The 18,873-nt window shown below is 50.7% G+C and overlaps 1 protein-coding gene across 22 annotated transcripts; it reads left to right on the top strand.

Moving 5' to 3' along the window:
• The first annotated feature begins 5,742 nt into the window (after positions 1–5,742).
• Positions 5,743–18,175, top strand: ATXN2L (ataxin 2 like). Of its 22 annotated transcripts, none has more exons than XM_077907165.1 (24): positions 5,748–6,266; positions 7,803–7,839; positions 8,021–8,077; positions 8,163–8,234; positions 8,583–8,733; positions 9,114–9,238; positions 10,086–10,177; positions 10,596–10,796; positions 11,514–11,689; positions 11,870–11,983; positions 13,016–13,231; positions 13,321–13,392; positions 13,858–13,928; positions 14,111–14,406; positions 14,495–14,564; positions 15,053–15,199; positions 15,319–15,391; positions 15,482–15,669; positions 15,983–16,112; positions 16,198–16,319; positions 16,471–16,683; positions 16,859–17,102; positions 17,252–17,411; positions 17,680–18,175. In XM_077907165.1, the coding sequence occupies exons 1-23, from the start codon at positions 5,965–5,967 to the stop codon at positions 17,404–17,406; spliced, it is 3,324 nt and encodes a 1,107-aa protein (XP_077763291.1). In that variant the 5' UTR covers positions 5,748–5,964; the 3' UTR covers positions 17,407–17,411; positions 17,680–18,175. The 22 variants fall into 22 exon arrangements, with proteins under 22 accessions (XP_077763310.1, XP_077763291.1, XP_077763290.1 ...); XM_077907164.1 differs by having other exon boundaries at positions 17,657–18,175; XM_077907181.1 differs by having other exon boundaries at positions 5,749–6,266; positions 16,859–17,048; positions 17,375–17,411.
• The last annotated feature ends 698 nt before the right edge of the window (positions 18,176–18,873 follow it).

Raw genomic sequence — 18,873 nt, 5'->3', positions numbered from 1 at the left:
TACTCAGATACACTTGGATAAAACACAGTGAACACTGGAATACTGCCTAAGGGTACTCTGGAGAGCTAAAAACTGCTCACCTAATTTATCAACGAGTTTGTGAGTGTTCAGTATATAAAATTAGGTGGTTTACTCTTCTCCTTTCCCTTACTTTAGGGGTACCAAATGATTCTTACTTATATGTAAATTCCTTATTTTGAAAATCATTTCAAACAGAGAAATTGAAAGGCTCCTAACAAAGAACTTAGTATGTTTACCCAGAATGGGGTGCCTTTCTGGCTCAGTCAATTGATCTCTGGGTTGTGAGTTCGAGCCCCATGTTGGGTGCAGAGATATTTAAAAATAAAATTAAAAAAAATAAAGTTTACCCTAGTAAACTTTTCACTAGTTAACATTTTGCCATACCTACTATTTTCTTTGTGTGTACATAAAGAAAATACATATAGGGGCACCTGGGTGGCTCAGTGGTTGAGTGCCTTCGGCTCAGGTCATGGTTACAGGGTCCTGGGATAGAGTCCTGAATCGGGCTACCTGCAGGGAGCCTGTTTCTCCCTCTACCTACGTCTGTCTCTATCTCTCTCTGTGTCTCTCATGAATGGATAAATAAAATCTTTTTAAAAAAGAAAATACGTATAATTTGAACTATTTGAGAGTAGGTTGGCTATTATCTGTATCTTTATTAAGAATATACTTTTACATAGGGATCCCTGGGTGGCGCAGCGGTTTAGCGCCTGCCTTTGGCCCAGGGCAAGATCCTGGAGACCCGGGATCAAATCCCACGTCGGGCTCCCGGTGCATGGAGCCTGCTTCTCCCTCTGCCTGTGTCTCTGTCTCTCCCTCTCTCTCTGTGTGACTATCATAAAAAAAAAAAAAAAGAATATACTTTTACTTATCTTTTTTTTTTAATTTTTATTTATTTATGATAGTTACAGAGAGAGAAAGCGAGAGAGGCAGAGACATAGGCAGAGGGAGAAGCAGGCTCCATGCACCGGGAGCCCGATGTGGGATTCGATCCCGGGTCTCCAGGATCGCGCCCTGGGCCAAAGGCAGGCGCCAAACCGCTGCGCCACCCAGGGATCCCCCTACTTTTACATATCTAAAGTAGTTATCACATTCAGGAAATTATCATGGTTGTATTATAGTCTATATTACAAATTCATTGATTTCCCCCCCATGCCTCTTTTTTTTTTTTAAGATATGTATTTATTTTAGAGAGACAGAGTGTGCAAGCAGGGGGAGGGGCAGAGAGGAGAGAGCCAGAGAGGGGAACCAGACTTTCCCACTGAGCATGGAATCCCACATGGGGCTCCATAGCATGACCCTGAAATTATGACCTGAGCTGAAAACAAGAGTCAGTCAGCCAACTGAGCCACCCAGGTGCACCCCATTATGTCTTTTATAGCATTTTTTTTTTTCTTGATCTAGGCCAGGATCAAGTTCATTTATTGTTAGTCACTTTAGCCTTCTTTAACCTGGAACAGTTCCTCAACCTTTTGTCTTTTTTTTTTTAAGGTTTTCTTTATTTATTCATGAGAGACAGAGAGAGGCAGAGACACAGGCAAAGGGAGAAGCAGGCCTCATGCATGGAGCCTCACGCGGGACTCAATCCTGGGTCTCCCAGGATCAGGCCCTGGACCGAAGGCGGCGCTAAACCGCTGAGCCACCCAGGCTGCCCCCCAACCTTTTGTCTTTTATGCCATGGGGCAGTTTTGAAGAATATGATCTTGTTATTTCTCCTATATGTTTTTCTTTTTATGTGTGTATGCATGTGTATTTATACCTATTAACAGTATGGATTCTTCTTTTATTCAATGGATTATAATCTATTGTTATACTTGCATACTGTGGTACTCAAATTGTATCAGATTTGGCCTCTTCAAGCTAGCTCCTATGCCCTAATACTTTTTTTTAGTACTTATTTCCTGGCACAACAAAATATTCCAAACTCCCCTGGTATCTTCCTTGTTCTTGCCCAAGCTGGACTTAGGAAGGAGCCCTCAAGAGGCCCTGGGCCCTGGGCTTTTTTTTGTGGGATATTTAGAAACCAAGAACTGAGAACTAGGTATGTGTAAATCAATCTATCATCTTTTTTTTTTCCCATAAATTTTACACTGATATGTCCTGTTCCTGCTCAGCCCCACAAAGTTTTTGCTCACTTCTTTCATTCCATAATTGCTCTTCCCTACTTCTCCAGTGAGAACCCTGGTTCCTAGCAATGTCTATGTTTACTTGCATGTTCAATCCCCATACCCAAAATAATTTCAAATTGCCATGCCACTATCACTATTGCAAACCTACTAAGAACTCAAGGTTTCCAGTTTTTTCTTTAGGCAGAGGGTGCCTGAAAGTTACTTGAATTAGTTCTATATTTCCCCTTTCAGTGGATTACTTTTATTCATCTGAAATAGAGTTGTGTTCATTTATAAATGTCTGTATTCCATTGTTTCCTTCCATAAGAATGTGAACAACTAAGCAACCCTCATTTACCCCTAACTGTCATAGGTAACCAATTTTATTGGGGTTTACACGTCTCCTGATTCTCCTCTTCTTTTTTTTTTTTTTTTTTTTTAAGATTTTCTTTATTTATTAGAGAGAGAGACCACAAGCAGGGTTGGGGGAGGGGGGGCTAGAAGGAGAGGAAGAAGCAGGCTCCCTCTGAGTGGGGAGCCCCCCATGGAGCAAGGAGCCCGATGTGGGGCTTGATCCCAACACCCTGGGATCACAACCTGAGCGGAAGGGAGCCGCTTAGCCAACTGAGCCACCCAGGCACCCTTTTTTTTGCAAAAACTTGCAGATACATTTGTTTTCTTTTCTTCCCCTCTTCCTTAAACAAGAGGTAGCATGGTTTAGACTATAAACTTTGCTCTCTTCAGATAATAATATATCATGGAAATCAGTCCATATCAAATCACAGCAATATATAATTTCTAAATTGCATTCAGTAAGATAACATTCCATTCACTTACCAAACAATTTGAGTGACTGCGTGCCAGTCACTGATCTAAACATGAAGGATAGGAAAATGAGTAAATATAGTCCCTGCCCTTTATAACCTCAACTGCATGTAACCAAAACATCCCAGTGCTCTGGGAGCCCAGAGGAGCAGGTCAGTAACAGGATGTTCAAAAGGACTAGGGAGGGCAGCCTGGGTGGCTCAGCAGTTTAAGCACCTGCCTTTGGCCCAGGGAGTGATCCTGGAGACCCGGGATCAAGCCCCACGTCGGGCTCCCTGCATGGAGCCTGCTCTCCCTCTGCCTCTGTCTCTCTCTCTCTCATGAAAAAAAAAAAAAAAAAAAAAAGGACAAGAGATGCCTGGATGCCTGGGTGGCTCAGTGGTGGTTGAGCATCTACCTTTGGCTCAGGTCATTATCTTGGGGTGTTGAGATTGAGTCACGCCATTAGGCTCCCCGCAGGGAGCCTGCTTCTCTCTCTGCCTATGTCTCTGCCTCTCTGTGTCTCTCATGAATAAATAAAATCTTAAAAAAAAAAAAAAAAAAGACTGATGCCTGAGGTTGAAGAATGAGATGGTGAGTGAAAAAACAGCACTTGTAAAGGAAGAGTTGAAAAAGGGCAAGGTGAGGGATGCCTGGGTGGCTCAGCGGTTGAGGCCCTTTGGCTCAGGGCCTGATCCCAGGATCTGGGATTGAGTCCCACATCAGGCTCCATTCAGGGAGCCTGCTTCTCCCTCTGCCTATGTCTCTGCCTCTCTCTGTCTCTCATGAATAAATAAATAAATAAATAAATAAATAAATAAATAAATAAATAAAATCTAAAAAAATAAAAAGAAAAAGGGCAAAGTGTGCCATGGGAATGGGAGTTTCATGAGGCTAAAAGTTAGAATTTGAGGGTAGGAGCAGGATGTACCTGGGGGGAGACAGAAGTGGCATAGAGAGGCTGGAGTGAGGCGCGGCAGTCTATGCCAGGAATGCCAGGAGACAGAGTCTTAAAGACACCACTCAGATCCATTCACTTCACAAGTATTTAATCAACTACCTGCATTGTGCTAGACACTGCAGGAACGGTATCAGTAAGGTCCCATAGGGAGTGGACAGAAAAAGAATTAAACTTCTTAGAATGAAACGGGGAAATCTGCCAGCTAAGCACGGGAGGAGAACGTAACACACTTGAAGCCTGGAGGTAGATGGGAGAGAAGGAATACTTCCCCCAAAAGTAAGGCTGGCTTTTAGCTAGGTATGTGCCTGTTGGTGGTAGAGGGCTTGGGAAGGGTTCCAATGCTAATGTCTGGAGCAAAGGGAGATTTGAGATCCAGGGAGACTGAGATATCCAAAGTTTCATTGGGATTAAGACCACAGACTCATCACTGCTCTACTCCACTCTCCACACTGCAAGGAGTAATCCTCTAGAAATGCAAATCTGACCTCCTGAAAGGAGGTGAAAGGCTCCCTGCTCCTTTGAAGACGATGTCCCAGTCTCCTTAAAAATCTAGTCCCAGGTTCCTTACCTCTCCAGCCTCATTTTTTTTTTTTTAATCTCTTTCATTTTATACTTCTGCCACGCTTTTTCTTAACTTGGCCACATTCCCCTGCCTAGAAATCCATCACCCAACGCCGGATTCAGTGTCACTCCTCTCTGCTCTCATGGCGCCCTATGCTTCACCTAGTGGATGTCCTCTACCGCCAGCTTTACCTCGGGGAGGACAGGACGTGCTTACATCACGGTTGTATCCGACGCATTCAGCCCCGTGTTCTAACGCCCAACTAATTTTGAGGCCATGAAGCCTGGTTTCATTATAGAGTTGAATGAGGATTTTTGAATTACACCTATAGGTGCTCTGGCCTTCTGTCTCTGTTACTACGGTGTAAGGGTTCGTTCTAGGGCACGGAGAAACCATTTAGGTATTAAACCGTCGACACTTGGGATCCCTGGGTGGCGCAGCGGTTTGGCGCCTGCCTTTGGCCCAGGGCGCGATCCTGGAGACCCGGGATCGAGTCCCACGTCGGGCTCCCGGTGCATGGAGCCTGCTTCTCCCTCTGCCTGTGTCTCTGCCTCTCTCTCTCTCTCTGTGACTATCATAAATAAATAAAAATTAAAAATAAAATAAAAAAAAAAAAAAAATAAACCGTCGACACTTAAAACGATTTCGGATCTAGCGCAGACTTCTCTGTAACAGGCGGCGTTTCAAGCCGGTACCTCCTAAGGTCCGCCCGCCTTCTCCTTAAAGCAGACAAGGTCCCGAGTAACCGCTCACGACGCCTCGGACCGGCCTAAGAGGGGCGCACGCGGGTTTAGACGTGGGATTTCTTTGCACTAGACTCCGCCCACGGGCCCCAAACGGCGGAAGAACCGCGCGCCCCGCCGTGACACCTCACTCTGCGGCGGAGGCATCCCGACGCTACGCCGCCGGCGTAGGCGGGGCGGCCGGCTCTTCCTTCCTCACGGCTACTTGGGCTCCTCCCCCCGCGCTTCACACGCTCATTGTGAAGCGACAGCGGCAGCCAACCTCTAGGGCTGTCTGAGACCTAGAGACCCTAACCCCTTGGCGCGCGTGAGCGCCCGCGCCGCTCCTTCCGCACCCCAGGGGCCGGGGGCGCGCGCGAGACTCGCCTTTTTATTCCCCGCTCCGGCCCGGAGCCAACCGCCCCGGCGCGCGCGGACCTCTCGCGCCGCCGCTCCCTCCTCCCCGCCCCTCCCCCGTCGGGAGCTCCCGCCCGCGCGCTCCTCCTCCTCCCCTTTCCCCGGCGACGCGCACGCGCGCCAGGCCGGCTCGCGCCCTCTCGCTTTCCTCCGGCCCGCGAGACCCCCCTCCCCTTCCGCCTCGCGGCGCTTCCTCGCGCCGCGGTCTTCTCTATCCACCCCCGACATCGCGGGGCTCCCCCCGCGCCCGCCAACGGCGGGTCCCCGGCTTCCCGAGCCCCCTTGCTTCCCGCGCTCTCCGGCGGGGGCCTAGCCCCGGCCTCCTCTCTCCCTCCCTTCCCCCTAATTCCCCTTCCGGACGCTGCCATCATGTTGAAGCCTCAGCCGCCACAACAGACCTCCCAGCCCCAGCAGCCGCCCCCCACGCAACAGGCCGTGGCCCGCCGGCCTCCCGGGGGTACCAGCCCTCCCAACGGCGGCCTCCCGGGGCCCTTGGCCTCCGCCTCGGCTCCCCCAGGGCCTCCCGCGGCCGCTTCTCCCTGCCTGGGGCCTGCAGCCGCCGCCGGGAGCGGGCTCCGCCGGGGAGCCGAGGGCATCTTGGCGCCGCAGCCGCCGCCGCCGCAGCAGCAACATCAGGAGAGGCCAGGGGCAGCGGCTATCGGCAGCGCCAGGTGAGGAGGGGTGGGCTTCCGGGCGCTGGTGCCGAGGCTGCGGGGCGGCGGCGGCGGCGGCGGCGGCTCCGGCCCAGCGGCCGGGACCCGAGGACCCTGCGCGAGGCGGGCACCCAGTCCGGCCACCTTGGCGGGGCGCCGGGGGGGAGTGGGGAACTCCCGCGAGGCTAGGGGCGGGCCCCCTCCGGTCCTAACAGGTCGGAGGGAAAGGGTCCCCGCGCGGCCACCGGGACATTTGGGGGCCGTGCTCAGCTCTCAGAGCCTCGTTGGGCCTCGGGGCTCGGGCCCTAAGGGCAGGCGGGGCGCATCCCCCCAGCGCCGTCAGAACGAGGCTTTGGGGGGGCGAAGAGGTGATCGGGGTCCCCGGCTCCATTACCACGAAGGGTCTCGCGGTCCCCGGCTTCAGCCAATAGGGAGTCAGCTGCGGGAAGGGGTCCCCGGCCGTAGCCAATGGAGGGGGGCGCGCGGCCCACAGTTTGGCCAATGGGGAGGGAGGGACTTGGGAGCGGGTTGCTACCTCCCGGTTCCCGGTCTGGCCAGTAGGAGGGGAGCGGGGTGGGCGGGGGGACGGAAGGAGGGACGCCTGGGAGGACTGCGGGCTGGGAACCTCCAGCGCGCGCGCGCTCTCCCCGTACGTGCGCGCGGATGCTCTGTCTCATGACCCGGGCGTTCGTGAGCCGAGGGTAACCTATAGGGCAGCGTTCGGAAGTGTGCGTGGACGGGTTCGCCTGGTGTTTGTGGATGAGTCGTGGACACCGCACTCGGTTTCTTCTGTGTGTGGGTTAATGGAATTGAGAGTGGCGGTACACGCAGGCGCAGTGGGTTCTGGTCGCGGGAGGGGGGATTTTGGAGGCCCGTGGGCTTTACTGCGCAGGCGCGAACCGGGCGAGGCCTCCCCGTGGATGGCTTTTGCGGCTGCGCTGTCCCCCAGCCCCGCCAACGGCCCCCTCATCGCCCTCCTCAACCGCCGGTTACATCAGCCAGCGAGGAGCAGGGTAACCAGGCGATCGGTGACCCCTCCTAGAGGGGTGGTATTGAGTAAAAGAGGTCGAGAAGGGTGGGTTGTAAAGGGAGTACCCTCCTCCCAGACTTTGGGGCGTAGGGCTGGTGAAAATGATTGTCTTTTCTGTTTGAGAGGTAACGTACCTGAGCTAGGTGGTTCTGAATCTGCATTCCCTGAGCTTTCACCTCTATGTCTAGGGTGGATTGTTGGTTAACGACTACTGTAGCATTGCTTTCTTGGAAGCATGAGGCCCTGGTCTCTTGGAGAAAGTGAGAAGGTTGTGAATTGACAACCGTTGTTGATCAAGGTCTTATTTTTAGTGGCATTTGGTGGAACGTGTTTCCTGACTTTTACTGTCTATGCCTTTCTTCCTCTGAGAGGTGAGAACTTGAAAATCTTGTTGGTTAATTGGTTGGTAGTCTAAATTATTTTCTCAGGGTATGTGGTTCTAGGAAACCGAGTTCTTTGAAATTAATTCTATAAGACGGATTGAATGTGGTTAAGTAACTAGTTTCTCGTTTCCTTTCTCACAGGGGACAAAGCACAGGAAAGGGACCCCCACCGTCACCGGTGAGTGCCACCCCTCACCCCCAAAGTACAGAGGAACGTGTGGGGATATAGGACAGATCATGTGCACAAATAGTTGGGCTCAGAAGAGCTGGGGCCCAGCACATACAAAGTGGGTGTGAGTGGAGTGTGGGTATTCAGAAGGAAGGTGAAGTGCTGACTAGCTCTTTTATGTTATTGATAGGTGTTCGAGGGTGTCTACAACAATTCCAGAATGCTGCATTTTCTTACAGCTGTTGTGGTAAGTTGGTAGCTAAACCCTAGGTTGTTTGAGACGAGTAAAGCACCAGTTTGCTGGAGACACTTTTTTTTCTCCACTCTTCCAGGGCTCCACTTGTGATGTAAAGGTGAAGAATGGTACCATATATGAAGGTATCTTCAAGACTCTGAGCTCAAAGGTTAGTGTACTCAAAATAGTTTATTTTTGGAATTTCATGGGAGGAGGAGGATGAAATAAGCTCACTGGAGATGTGAGTTGAATAGCATTGGACAGCATTGTGTTACTCATTTCTGTAGCTCTGTGCCAGAGTGGTGCTGGAAGCAATAAGAAATGTGGGTTGGAAGTTTGAGGACTGGGTACTTTAATGTTAAAATACTTAGTCCTGGGCTGATGTTGAGAAGGCTGTTTGTGATAGATAGTGTGGTGTTGGGACAAGGTTGGAAAGAGTAAAAGAAAAGTAGTCATATTTTTACCATCACATTTCCTGATATTGACCCTTTACTATTCGGGAATGGGACTTTTATAGTTTGAACTAGCAGTAGACGCTGTACACCGGAAAGCATCTGAGCCAGCAGGTGGCCCTCGTCGGGAAGACATTGTAGACACAATGGTGTTTAAGCCAAGCGATGTCATGCTTGTCCACTTCCGGAATGTTGACTTCAATTATGCTACTAAAGGTATTGGGTTTTTATGTCAGACTAGAGGGCAGAGAGCAATTACATAATGACTTTTTTTTTTTTTTTCCTTTCCCCTTTACCATCTTTTTGTCTGAGGAGATGGGCTGGATTTTTCTTCTTGAAAATATGTCTTGATGTCTAAGTTACAGTGGGATGAATTTCTGGCCTGTGTTGCTATTCTTCATGTTTTCCTTGCTTTGTTTTCAACTCCTTCCTCTTGATCTCTTAAGATGAGTCTTGTGCTGCACCCGCCACATTCTCCCCTCCCCCAACCCTGACACACTTTTCTCTGCTCCCCAACTACTTACTGGGGGTGGGAGTGTTGGAAGAAGGCTGTGAAAGAATCCCCTGACTCCTGATCTTTGACTCTACCCCCACAGACAAGTTCACTGATTCAGCTATTGCCATGAACTCAAAGGTGAATGGGGAGCACAAAGAGAAGGTGCTTCAGCGCTGGGAAGGGGGCGACAGCAACAGCGATGACTATGACCTCGAGTCTGACATGGTACAGCCCCCCTTCCCTGAGAACCTGAGAGCAGGGCACTCTGCTGCCCGAGTGTGGGTTGTTGACCATGATGTCACTCTTGAACCAAGAGTGCTTCTGGGGAGGGAGAGAAAAGTCTTTTACTGTTGCCCATTGATGGCTGTCAGGTTCCAAACAAAAAGCTACAAAAAAATAATAGCAAAAATTTGTATTCTCCCACTATCTCTGATTGACAGCTATTAGCATTTGCTTGAAGATTTTTTTTTTCTTCAATTTAACAAAGCATAAGCAAGATTGTGGACCATGTAGACCCATATACCTTCTAAAAACAAATACTTTGCATCATTTAAAAATTCTTATGAGTTAATGCATTGTTACACTTTATTTCATTTGCACAAGAATTTGTTTTCCCTGCTTGTTTTTGAATTTTCATGTTGGTGTATAGTTCTAGTTACTGCTTTTAACTTCCATCTCCTTGTGCTTATATGTGTACACATACATGTATATACAACAAAACGTGTTTATTTTTTTGTTTACTGATTGGTACTTGTTGCCATTATTTTGCTGTTAAAAATAGTGCCTTACTGAACTTAAGAATGTGTGTTCCCATGTACACCTATGCCAAATTTTTCTAGCACATAAACCCGGAAATGGATTTGTTAGGTCTTAAAACTTTGGTTTTACTTGTTGCCAATCTGTGCTACAAATTGGTAGTACTGTTGATATTTCTACCAGCCTTGTTCCTTCCTATTTTTCTATTCTTGGTGTGGTCAGATTTGTATGTTTTTCAACCGGGTGTTGGAGAATGACAGGTCATTGTTGTTTTCCTTGCTGAGTTTTAAAAACATTCTCCTGCATCCCTCCTCAGTCCAACGGATGGGACCCCAATGAAATGTTCAAGTTCAACGAGGAGAACTATGGTGTGAAGACCACCTATGATAGCAGTCTTTCTTCTTACACGTGAGTGTCTTGGTACTTGCCACATGGTGTAGTTTGAGGCATGGGGTCATGGCATTTGTTCATGCTTTTCTGGGTGTCCAGGTTGCCTTTACCACACTCCTGGTCTGCTTTATGTGTAATTGTCCTCTCAAAATATCAGGCCATCTCATGGGTAGAATTAGCTGCTGCTTGTCCATTCATCCATACTTTTCCTCTAGAACTTAACCCATGCTTAGATAATACTCTTCTAGTTCAGAGAGAGGCCTTGTTGCCCCTCCTGGGACCTAGTAGGTGCCCATTATATGTGTGCTGAGTTGCTGGAGGGCTTAAACATCTGTATACTTGAGCTGCTGATAGGACTGGCAAATGTTTTTCCTTTCTCTTCTCTTCTCTTGTCCCCTGACACTGGGGTGGTGCTGGTCTATGGTGATCCTCTCAGGGTACCCTTGGAGAAGGACAACTCGGAAGAGTTTCGTCAGCGGGAGCTGCGTGCAGCCCAATTGGCTCGAGAGATTGAATCAAGCCCCCAGTACCGCCTGCGGATCGCCATGGAGAACGATGATGGACGCACTGAAGAGGAGAAGCATAGTGCAGTCCAGCGGCAGGGTTCAGGACGAGAGAGCCCCAGCCTGGCATCTAGGTGATTGCTGGGGACAGCCTGGTGTGTTTGGGGTTCTGGATGCTCCAGGGATTGGGCCAAGAGCTTTGTATGCTCCTATTTAAGCTTCACGGCCATGTGAGATGTAGGTTAGTACATAGTTACTCCCAATTTGCAGGTTTAAGAATGGAGGCCTCCAAGGGAGTGACCAGCGGAGGACGCTCCGTGTCCACGCTCAGCCCCACGCCGGCCCTTCCCGCTGGGCCTTGGGGGGAAAAAAATGGAGGCCTAGAGCAGATGAGTAATTTTCCCAAAGTAACAAAACTAAAACTTACAGATTAAGGGAAAAGTATTGAGTTTTGATAGTCCTTTTTTTTTTTTTTCTCTGCACATTCATCCATATGTGTACATCTGCTTTAAAGTAAATGAAATCAAAGCGTACATGATGTTCAATAACTTGTAAAAGCTGTACTTTGAACTACGCTGTGACTCTATCTTTCTCATAGGTGAGGAGTGGTAGAACTGTGGAGGTTGGTCAGGTCAGCATTGAGGCAACCTAAGGTCATAAGCTTATAGCTACAGAGCATTTAACCAGAACAGATCTTCAAGCGGGGTAGTGCAAAAAGCTGGAACTAGGCTCTGTGTGTGCATGTGTGCACGCATGCATGTGTGCGTGTGCACTTTTAGAAGGAAAGGTTTCATCTTCCAAAATGTGTGGGGTTTATGACTAATTGACCATACTTGAACTCTCTCCCTTAGGGAGGGAAAATATATCCCTCTACCCCAACGAGTTCGGGAAGGTCCTCGGGGAGGAGTTCGATGCAGTAGTTCCCGGGGTGGCCGGCCTGGCCTTAGCTCTCTGCCGCCTCGTGGCCCTCACCACCTTGACAGTAGCAGTCCTGGCCCAGGTTCTGAGACACGTGGTATCAATGGAGGTGAGTTACCAAGCAAGCAGGCTTTTGTTAAGGGGGTAGAAAAGAGGAAAGGAAGGGAGGTGTGGGAAGGATCCTTGAAAGGGTACATGATCGGGCTGGAAGGGTGATGTGTTGGTGATAATGTAATAGCAGATACTCTGCCTCTTTTTTCCCATCTTTAAAAAAAAAAAAAAAAATTAGGCCCTTCCCGCATGTCCCCTAAGGCACAGCGGCCTCTGAGAGGTGGTGCCAAGACTCTGTCTTCACCCAGCAGTAGGCCTTCTGGAGAAGCTTCTGTTCCACCTCCTCCTGCAGGTAAAATTTCAGTGTTATATATGAAGAAACAAATTGGTGGGGGGCTGTAAGTATCAGTTATGGGAATACTGAAATGGGAGACAGTTTCAAGATACGAGTTTTTTTTTTTTTTTTTAAGATTTTATTTATTTTAATCATGAAAGAGCGAGAGAGAGAGAGGCAGAGGGAGAAGCAGGCTCCATCCAGGGACCCCGATGTGGGACTCGATCCCGGGTCTCCGGGATCACACCGTGAGAGAGAGGGAAAGAGAGAGGCAGAGGCACATGCAGAGGGAGAAGCGGGCTCCATGCAGGGACCCCGACGTGGGACTCGATCCCGGGTCTCCAGGGTCACGCCCTGGGCCAAAGGCGGCGCTAAACCGCTGGGCCACTGGGACTGCCCCAATATGAGATGTTTTATAGGGGCTTGGATTTATGCTTTTTTAGGAAAGAATTTATTTCCCTCATGTAGAAATGCCAGCACAGCAATCCATGGCTTGCGTTTGGCTGGCAGATGTTTTTTGTTAGTTGTCAGGATGCCTGGCTGGCTCAGTCATGGAACATGTGATTCTTGATCTTAAGGTCGTGAGTTCAAGCCCCACATTGGGCCAAGTCTCCTTAAAAAAAAAAAAAAAAAAACAGTCAAACTTAGCTATCAACATTTTAAAACAGGTTTCAAACAGGAGACAAAATTTCTGGTTTCTTTGGAAATACAGAAAGTTCTTTTAAAAAAAAAAGTTCTAAAAAAAATAAATAAATAAATAAAAATTAAAAAAAATAAAAATAAAAAAAAAAGTTCTGCAAACACTGAACGTATTCTGACAGCATGATCCTAGTTAGTTGGGGCTGCTGAGTTGTGACTGCCTTTATAAACATTCCGATCTCTTATAGTGCCCGAGAGTCTATCTTACCTGTATTTGTCACCTGTCTGTTCTCTTGGGCATTTAGGTTTGTGACCTTGCATATAAAAAAAAAAAAGTGGATAAACTTTCCTTGTGTTTCTGATGGGTTTCCTATGCCCCTTACTCATTGACCAGCAGTAACCATCGTACAGCTTTCCCTTTTCTTGCAGTGGGCCGGATGTACCCCCCGCGCTCTCCCAAGTCGGCTGCCCCTGCCCCAATCTCAGCTTCCTGTCCTGAGCCCCCCGTCGTCGGCTCAGCAGTACCGACCTCTTCAGCTTCCATCCCTGTGACGTCATCGGTTGTGGATCCTGGGGTAGGCTCCATTTCCCCAGCTTCTCCAAAGATCTCATTGGCCCCCACAGATGGTAAGAGCCAACTGGATGAGGGCTTGTGGACAGTGTGAAGTGTGGTTCTGGACAGAAGGACCTTCAGGCATGTGTCTTGTCTTGCTCAGTAAAAGAACTTCCAGCCAAGGAACCTGGGAGAACTCTGGAGTCCCAGGAGCTGTCCCGGATAGCTGGGAAAGGTGAGGATTTTGTTTTCTGAGGTGTAATGTCCCTTTGATTAGGAGAGCACTTCAGATAGTTAAGTGTCTGCCTTCGGCTCAGTCATGATCCCAGGGTTTTGGGATTGAGCCCCGCATCGGGCTCCCTGATCGGCAGGGTCTACTGCTCCTTCTCCCTCTGCTCCTTCTCCCTGCTTTTGCGCACGTGTGCGCGCGCTCTCTCTCTCTCTCCTCTCTTTCTTTCTCGCTCTCTCCCCTTCTCTCTTTCTCTCTCTCTCTCTAAGAAAATGAATAAAATCTTTAAAAAAAGGTAACGAGAGTTGTGGGGGTTCAGAAACAGCGTGTGGTTGGTTGTGTGATCCTGATTTGCTTTATAGAACTCGTGAGGGTTTTTTTCTTGTTTTCTTTGTCCTTTGGGGTACTGGCATTGTTACCACCTTTTAGAAGAGAAATGTGTATTTTTTCCTTTTTCCCTGTTTGTCCTAGTCCCTGGCCTTCAGAATGAACAGAAACGCTTTCAACTGGAAGAGCTGAGAAAGTTTGGGGCCCAATTTAAGGTGAGGAGTCTGAGAAAGAGCCAGGGTTGTTAGGATGAAGGTGGTAAGGGGGCTTATAGAAGAGGCGAGGCACAGGACTAGGACCAGGGGGGATAGATGAGAGCAAGGATGCAAGAAGGGAGGCCAAGCCTGGGGTCCAAACCAGCTGTCTGAGTACTCTATGCGTGCTGCTTTCCTTCCAGCTGCAGTCCAGTAGCTCCCCTGAGACCAGCCTGGATCCTTTTCCTCCCCGGATCTTAAAGGAGGATGCCAAAGGGAAAGAGAAGGAGGTTGATGGTCTGTTGACTTCAGAGCCAGTGGGGTCCCCGGTCTCCTCCAAGACGGAGTCTGTATCGGATAAAGAGGACAAGCCGCCCCTGCCACCAGCAGGAGGCACTGAGGGGCCAGAGCAGCCCCCGCCACCTTGCCCAAGCCAAACTGGCAGCCCCCCAGTGGGCCTCATCAAGGGAGACGACAAGGATGAGGGCCCGGTTGCTGAGTGAGTAGGATGGGGAGCTGGGTGGGCATTAAGGGAGAGGAGCCCTTAATGAAGGGCTGTGAAGATTGACTTTCCTCTTTCCTCACAGACAAGTGAAGAAATCAACACTGAACCCCAACGCCAAGGAGTTCAATCCCACAAAGCCTCTGCTGTCTGTGGTGAGATGGGATGGGAAAATGAGGACTGGTTTCCTGAGAGGCTTGAGAGTTGGGGTGATAGAGCATGGGGGAGGGGCTGTGAAAGTTGGGCTACTCTGGGGAAAACAGGTGTCACGCTTGGGAATGAAGGGTCATGATATTTCTGAGGAGTGTTTATATGTTTCTCCCTGAGGTTTAGGGGGTTCAGCTCAAGGAAAATGTGAGTTGGGGTAGTTAAGTGTGGATTTCATTCAGGCCCCTGATTTGGTTCGAACTCCTGTGCTTAAAAAAAAAAGCTTGGTGATCATGGAAAAACTATTTAACTTTTTTGCCTTGGTTTCCTCACCTATAATTTGAAAATGCCCGTCTCCTGGTGTCCAATGTGAGGCTTAACCAAGATGCAGGGTGGAATGCATCTGGCATGCAGCACTGTGAATGCTGTATTGCTGTTTAGGCACTGGAGGGGCATACGAAAAGCAAAATTACGTGTCTTCCGTTGTCTCTTACAGAATAAATCAACCAGTACCCCAACTTCTCCGGGGCCCCGAACTCATTCAACTCCCTCTATCCCGGTGCTGACAGCAGGCCAGAGTGGGCTCTATAGCCCCCAGTACATTTCTTACATACCTCAGATCCATATGGGACCAGCTGTTCAGGTAAGAGAGACTGAGCCAGGTCTGGAATAAGGCTCAGTTGGGCTGGTGAGGACCAGATGAGGTCTGTTCTGGGCATTTGTGAGCAAGGTATTCAGCTTCATCTGTGTTCTTGTCCCTAGGCACCTCAGATGTATCCATATCCTGTATCCAACTCTGTGCCTGGACAGCAGGGCAAGTACCGGGGAGCAAAAGGTGAGCGGAGTTCGCAGGCTGGTTGGTGGGGCTGCCCCATTTATTGCCTCCAGATGGAGCTTGAGCTTGGCACTCTTTCCCATATCCCAGGCTCCCTGCCCCCCCAGCGCTCGGACCAACACCAGCCAGCCTCAGCCCCTCCGATGATGCAGGCCGCCGCTGCTGCTGGCCCACCTCTGGTGGCTGCCACACCTTACTCTTCCTACATCCCTTACACCCCGCAGCAGTTCCCAGGCCAGCCTGCCATGATGCAGCCCATGGCCCACTACCCTTCGCAGGTGACCGAGGCACAGGGAGGATGTGGGGGTGGGGTGGGGAACAGAGCTAAGGATCACATCTGTCCATCATCCAGACTCAGTTGGCTGAGAGAGGCCAGCAGTGTTCTGGGTGTCAGACTTGGGCTTCAGTCCTCACTGTGGTAGGACTTGTAGCAAGGTGCTGCTGTTCTTTGCAGTAGAGATAAAATAGTTATCTCCTTGTTGGGGTCACTGTGAATGTTATAAAGGAGTGGTTGTGACAAGGCCAGAATTGTGCTGTACTCGGGTTCTCAGGTGGCAGGATGTGCTGACCACTTCTCTCTTGCCCCTCCAGCCGGTGTTTGCCCCCATGCTTCAAAGCAACCCACGCATGCTGACTTCGGGGAGCCATCCCCAGGCCATTGTGTCGTCCTCCACTCCTCAGTACCCTTCTGCAGAGCAGCCCACCCCCCAAGCCCTCTATGGTGAGTTCTGTGTCCTTCTTGGACTGTGCTCCTTAGCTGCCTCCAGTGTGCTTAGCACTGATTCTCTCCCTCTTTCCTGCTGTAGCCACTGTTCACCAGTCCTATCCACACCATGCCACGCAGCTCCATGCCCACCAGCCGCAGCCGGCCACCACGCCTACTGGGAGCCAGCCGCAGTCCCAGCATGCGGCCCCCAGTCCCGTCCAGGTGCCTGCCCTGGGAGATCCTGAGTGGTCCGGGCAGAAGGGGGTAGCTGGAAGAGGGGGTTGGAGCCCCAGGGGGAGGTTCAGGGTCAGTGGGTGGTAGCCCTGGCACCTGAGGAGCGGGGTGGCACTCACCCTTCCCCTCCCCCTAACAGCACCAGGCGGGGCAGGCCCCACACCTGGGCAGTGGACAGCCACAGCAGAATCTGTACCACCCAGGGGCCCTGACAGGCACGCCGCCTTCTCTGCCACCGGGACCTTCTGCCCAGTCCCCTCAGAGCAGCTTCCCCCAACCAGCCGCTGTGTATGCCATCCATGCCCACCAGCAGCTGCCCCACGGCTTCACCAACATGGCCCATGTTACCCAGGTAAGAACCCAAGGAACTTATTTCCTGTGCTTCTGTTTTGCTGTCAGGACTCAAGACCCAGGCCTGTCCTGTTGTTCAATCCTTGGCGTTCCTTTCCTGAGTGCTCTTAACACCGGCATTCTCAGAGCCCATGTCTAGCTTCTGGGTTGCTCACAGCTGTTCTCATTCTCTACAGGCCCATGTCCAAACTGGAATCACAGCAGCCCCGCCCCCTCACCCTGGGGCTCCCCACCCGCCCCAGGTGATGCTGCTGCACCCACCCCAGAGCCATGGGGGCCCCCCCCAAGGCGCGGTGCCCCAGAGTGGGGTGCCTGCACTCTCAGCTTCCACACCCTCACCCTATCCCTACATCGGACACCCCCAAGGTGAGCAGCCTGGCCAGGCGCCTGGATTTCCAGGAGGAGCCGATGACAGGATTCGTGAGTTCTCGTTAGCTGGGGGAATTTGGCATGGAAGAGCTGATGGGCTGCAGGTGGGGCAGGATGCACGGGTTCTGGGAGGGGAGTGAGGGGTCTTGGAGGCAGGGCTGTCCCACAGGGCGCCCGCCGACCTGCACCTGTCTGTGAAGTATGTAGGGTGGGCAGAAGCCACAGTCGCCGCCGCCAGGGGCTTGCTCCTGGCTCTGTCCTTTGCTTCCCTCCGTCCTCGCTCAGTTGTGATCCAGCAGCCCCCCTCCCCACTGCCTCCCCAGCTCTCAGTGACCCCGACTGTCTCCTGACTTAGCCGAGGTAAGGTCAGCGCAGCAGACAGGGCCAGGCTGGGGTGTGGGGGGCTGAGCTGGGCACATGAGTAAGGGCTCTGGCTCACTGGGAAACAGCGATTGATCTGTGCTTCTGACAGCCCCATGAGACACCTTGAGGAGGCCGCTCCTACCCAAACACTCCCCCCACACCCCACACTGGACGGCATTGGATGAAGGGACAGCTGCTTGGGTTCTAATGCTCCTGCTCTCTTCTCTTTCCCCTCCAACCAGTTCAATCTCATCCCTCCCAGCAGCTCCCCTTCCACCCCCCGGGGAACTGAAGATTGTCCTGGCCGCGACCTGAGACCTCCATGAGTGGAGGGAAGAGTGATCTATGTCTCTTCCCCCAAGCAGCTCGGACCAGTCCCAGCTCCCCAATCCCCCCTTTCCCCTGGGGGAGCTGGGGAATTCCTGCCAAGCACCTTGAAGGGGAGGGGCCTCAAGTGGGCAGGGCCAGGGTCCAGCGGGGGTGGGGGGGTTCCTGCTCTGCCCCTGCCCGTCCCCACCCCATCTTGCCCTCCCATCCTCTCATCTATCCCCCGCTGGAGACGGAAGATCTTTTATTTTCTATTATTTATAACCTCAGACTTGGGCCCCCTGTTTCTTTCTTCCCCATTAACTTGAAGTGACCTGTGTGAGAGACAGACAGACAGATGCCCCACAAGGATGGTTGGACAAGGACTTTTACTTTTTATTACATAAAAAATATTAAAAAAAAATTAAAAAAAATAAAATTTTAAACTAACTTAACCTGCCTGTGGTTTCCTCTGGAGAACAGAGTGAGGATGGTAGCTGTGAAGTCTTCGGAGGACTGAGGTAGCCCCCAGCAGTGGGGAGAATGTGGCAGTACGGTCTGAGGATGCTTGTCCTGTCACTGCCACGGGTCACCCAGCTTCCCAGTGGCTTTATTCTTGGATGCTGGCCTCATCCTGAGGTACGATTTCAAGTTTTTATTGCTAGTGTGAGTACTTACGAATTTCATCTACCTCTGCACTGAAAAGTGGTTTTGGCTGCTGGAAACAGCCTACAGGATGCATAGCTGGGAGGTGTGGTGTGTTGGTGGGTGTTGTGAAGATGAGCCCATTGGCAGAAGAGGGGAGATGGCTGGGTTGAGGAGCCTGGTTTAGGGGAGCAAGAAACTAAACCAGGGCCTAAATGGCACAAAAGAGCTAGGTTTGGGAATGTGGAAGTGATAGGTTGCAGAAGTGTTCGGTTATTCCCAAGGAAACAGGTTGCAATTTTTACTGTGTCCTGGCCTCGGTTTTCTTGTCTTTTAAGTGAACATCATTTTGCCCTTAGAGCATCAAGGGGACAGGGCTGGTATTCATGGGTAGGTAGAGGTGTTTCAGCTGAGACCAAAGCCAGAGAAGAGGAGCTGAAAGCAGGGCAGGAAAAGTAAAGGTTGCATCACATCACGGGGAAGAGATCCAGTGTGAGTCTGAAAACAT

Source organism: Canis aureus, chromosome 8, assembly GCF_053574225.1.
Source record: "Canis aureus isolate CA01 chromosome 8, VMU_Caureus_v.1.0, whole genome shotgun sequence".
Classification (NCBI taxonomy): Eukaryota; Metazoa; Chordata; class Mammalia; order Carnivora; family Canidae; genus Canis; species Canis aureus.
Note: the sequence above shows the minus strand (reverse complement) of the source record. Positions and strands in the feature narration are given on the sequence as shown.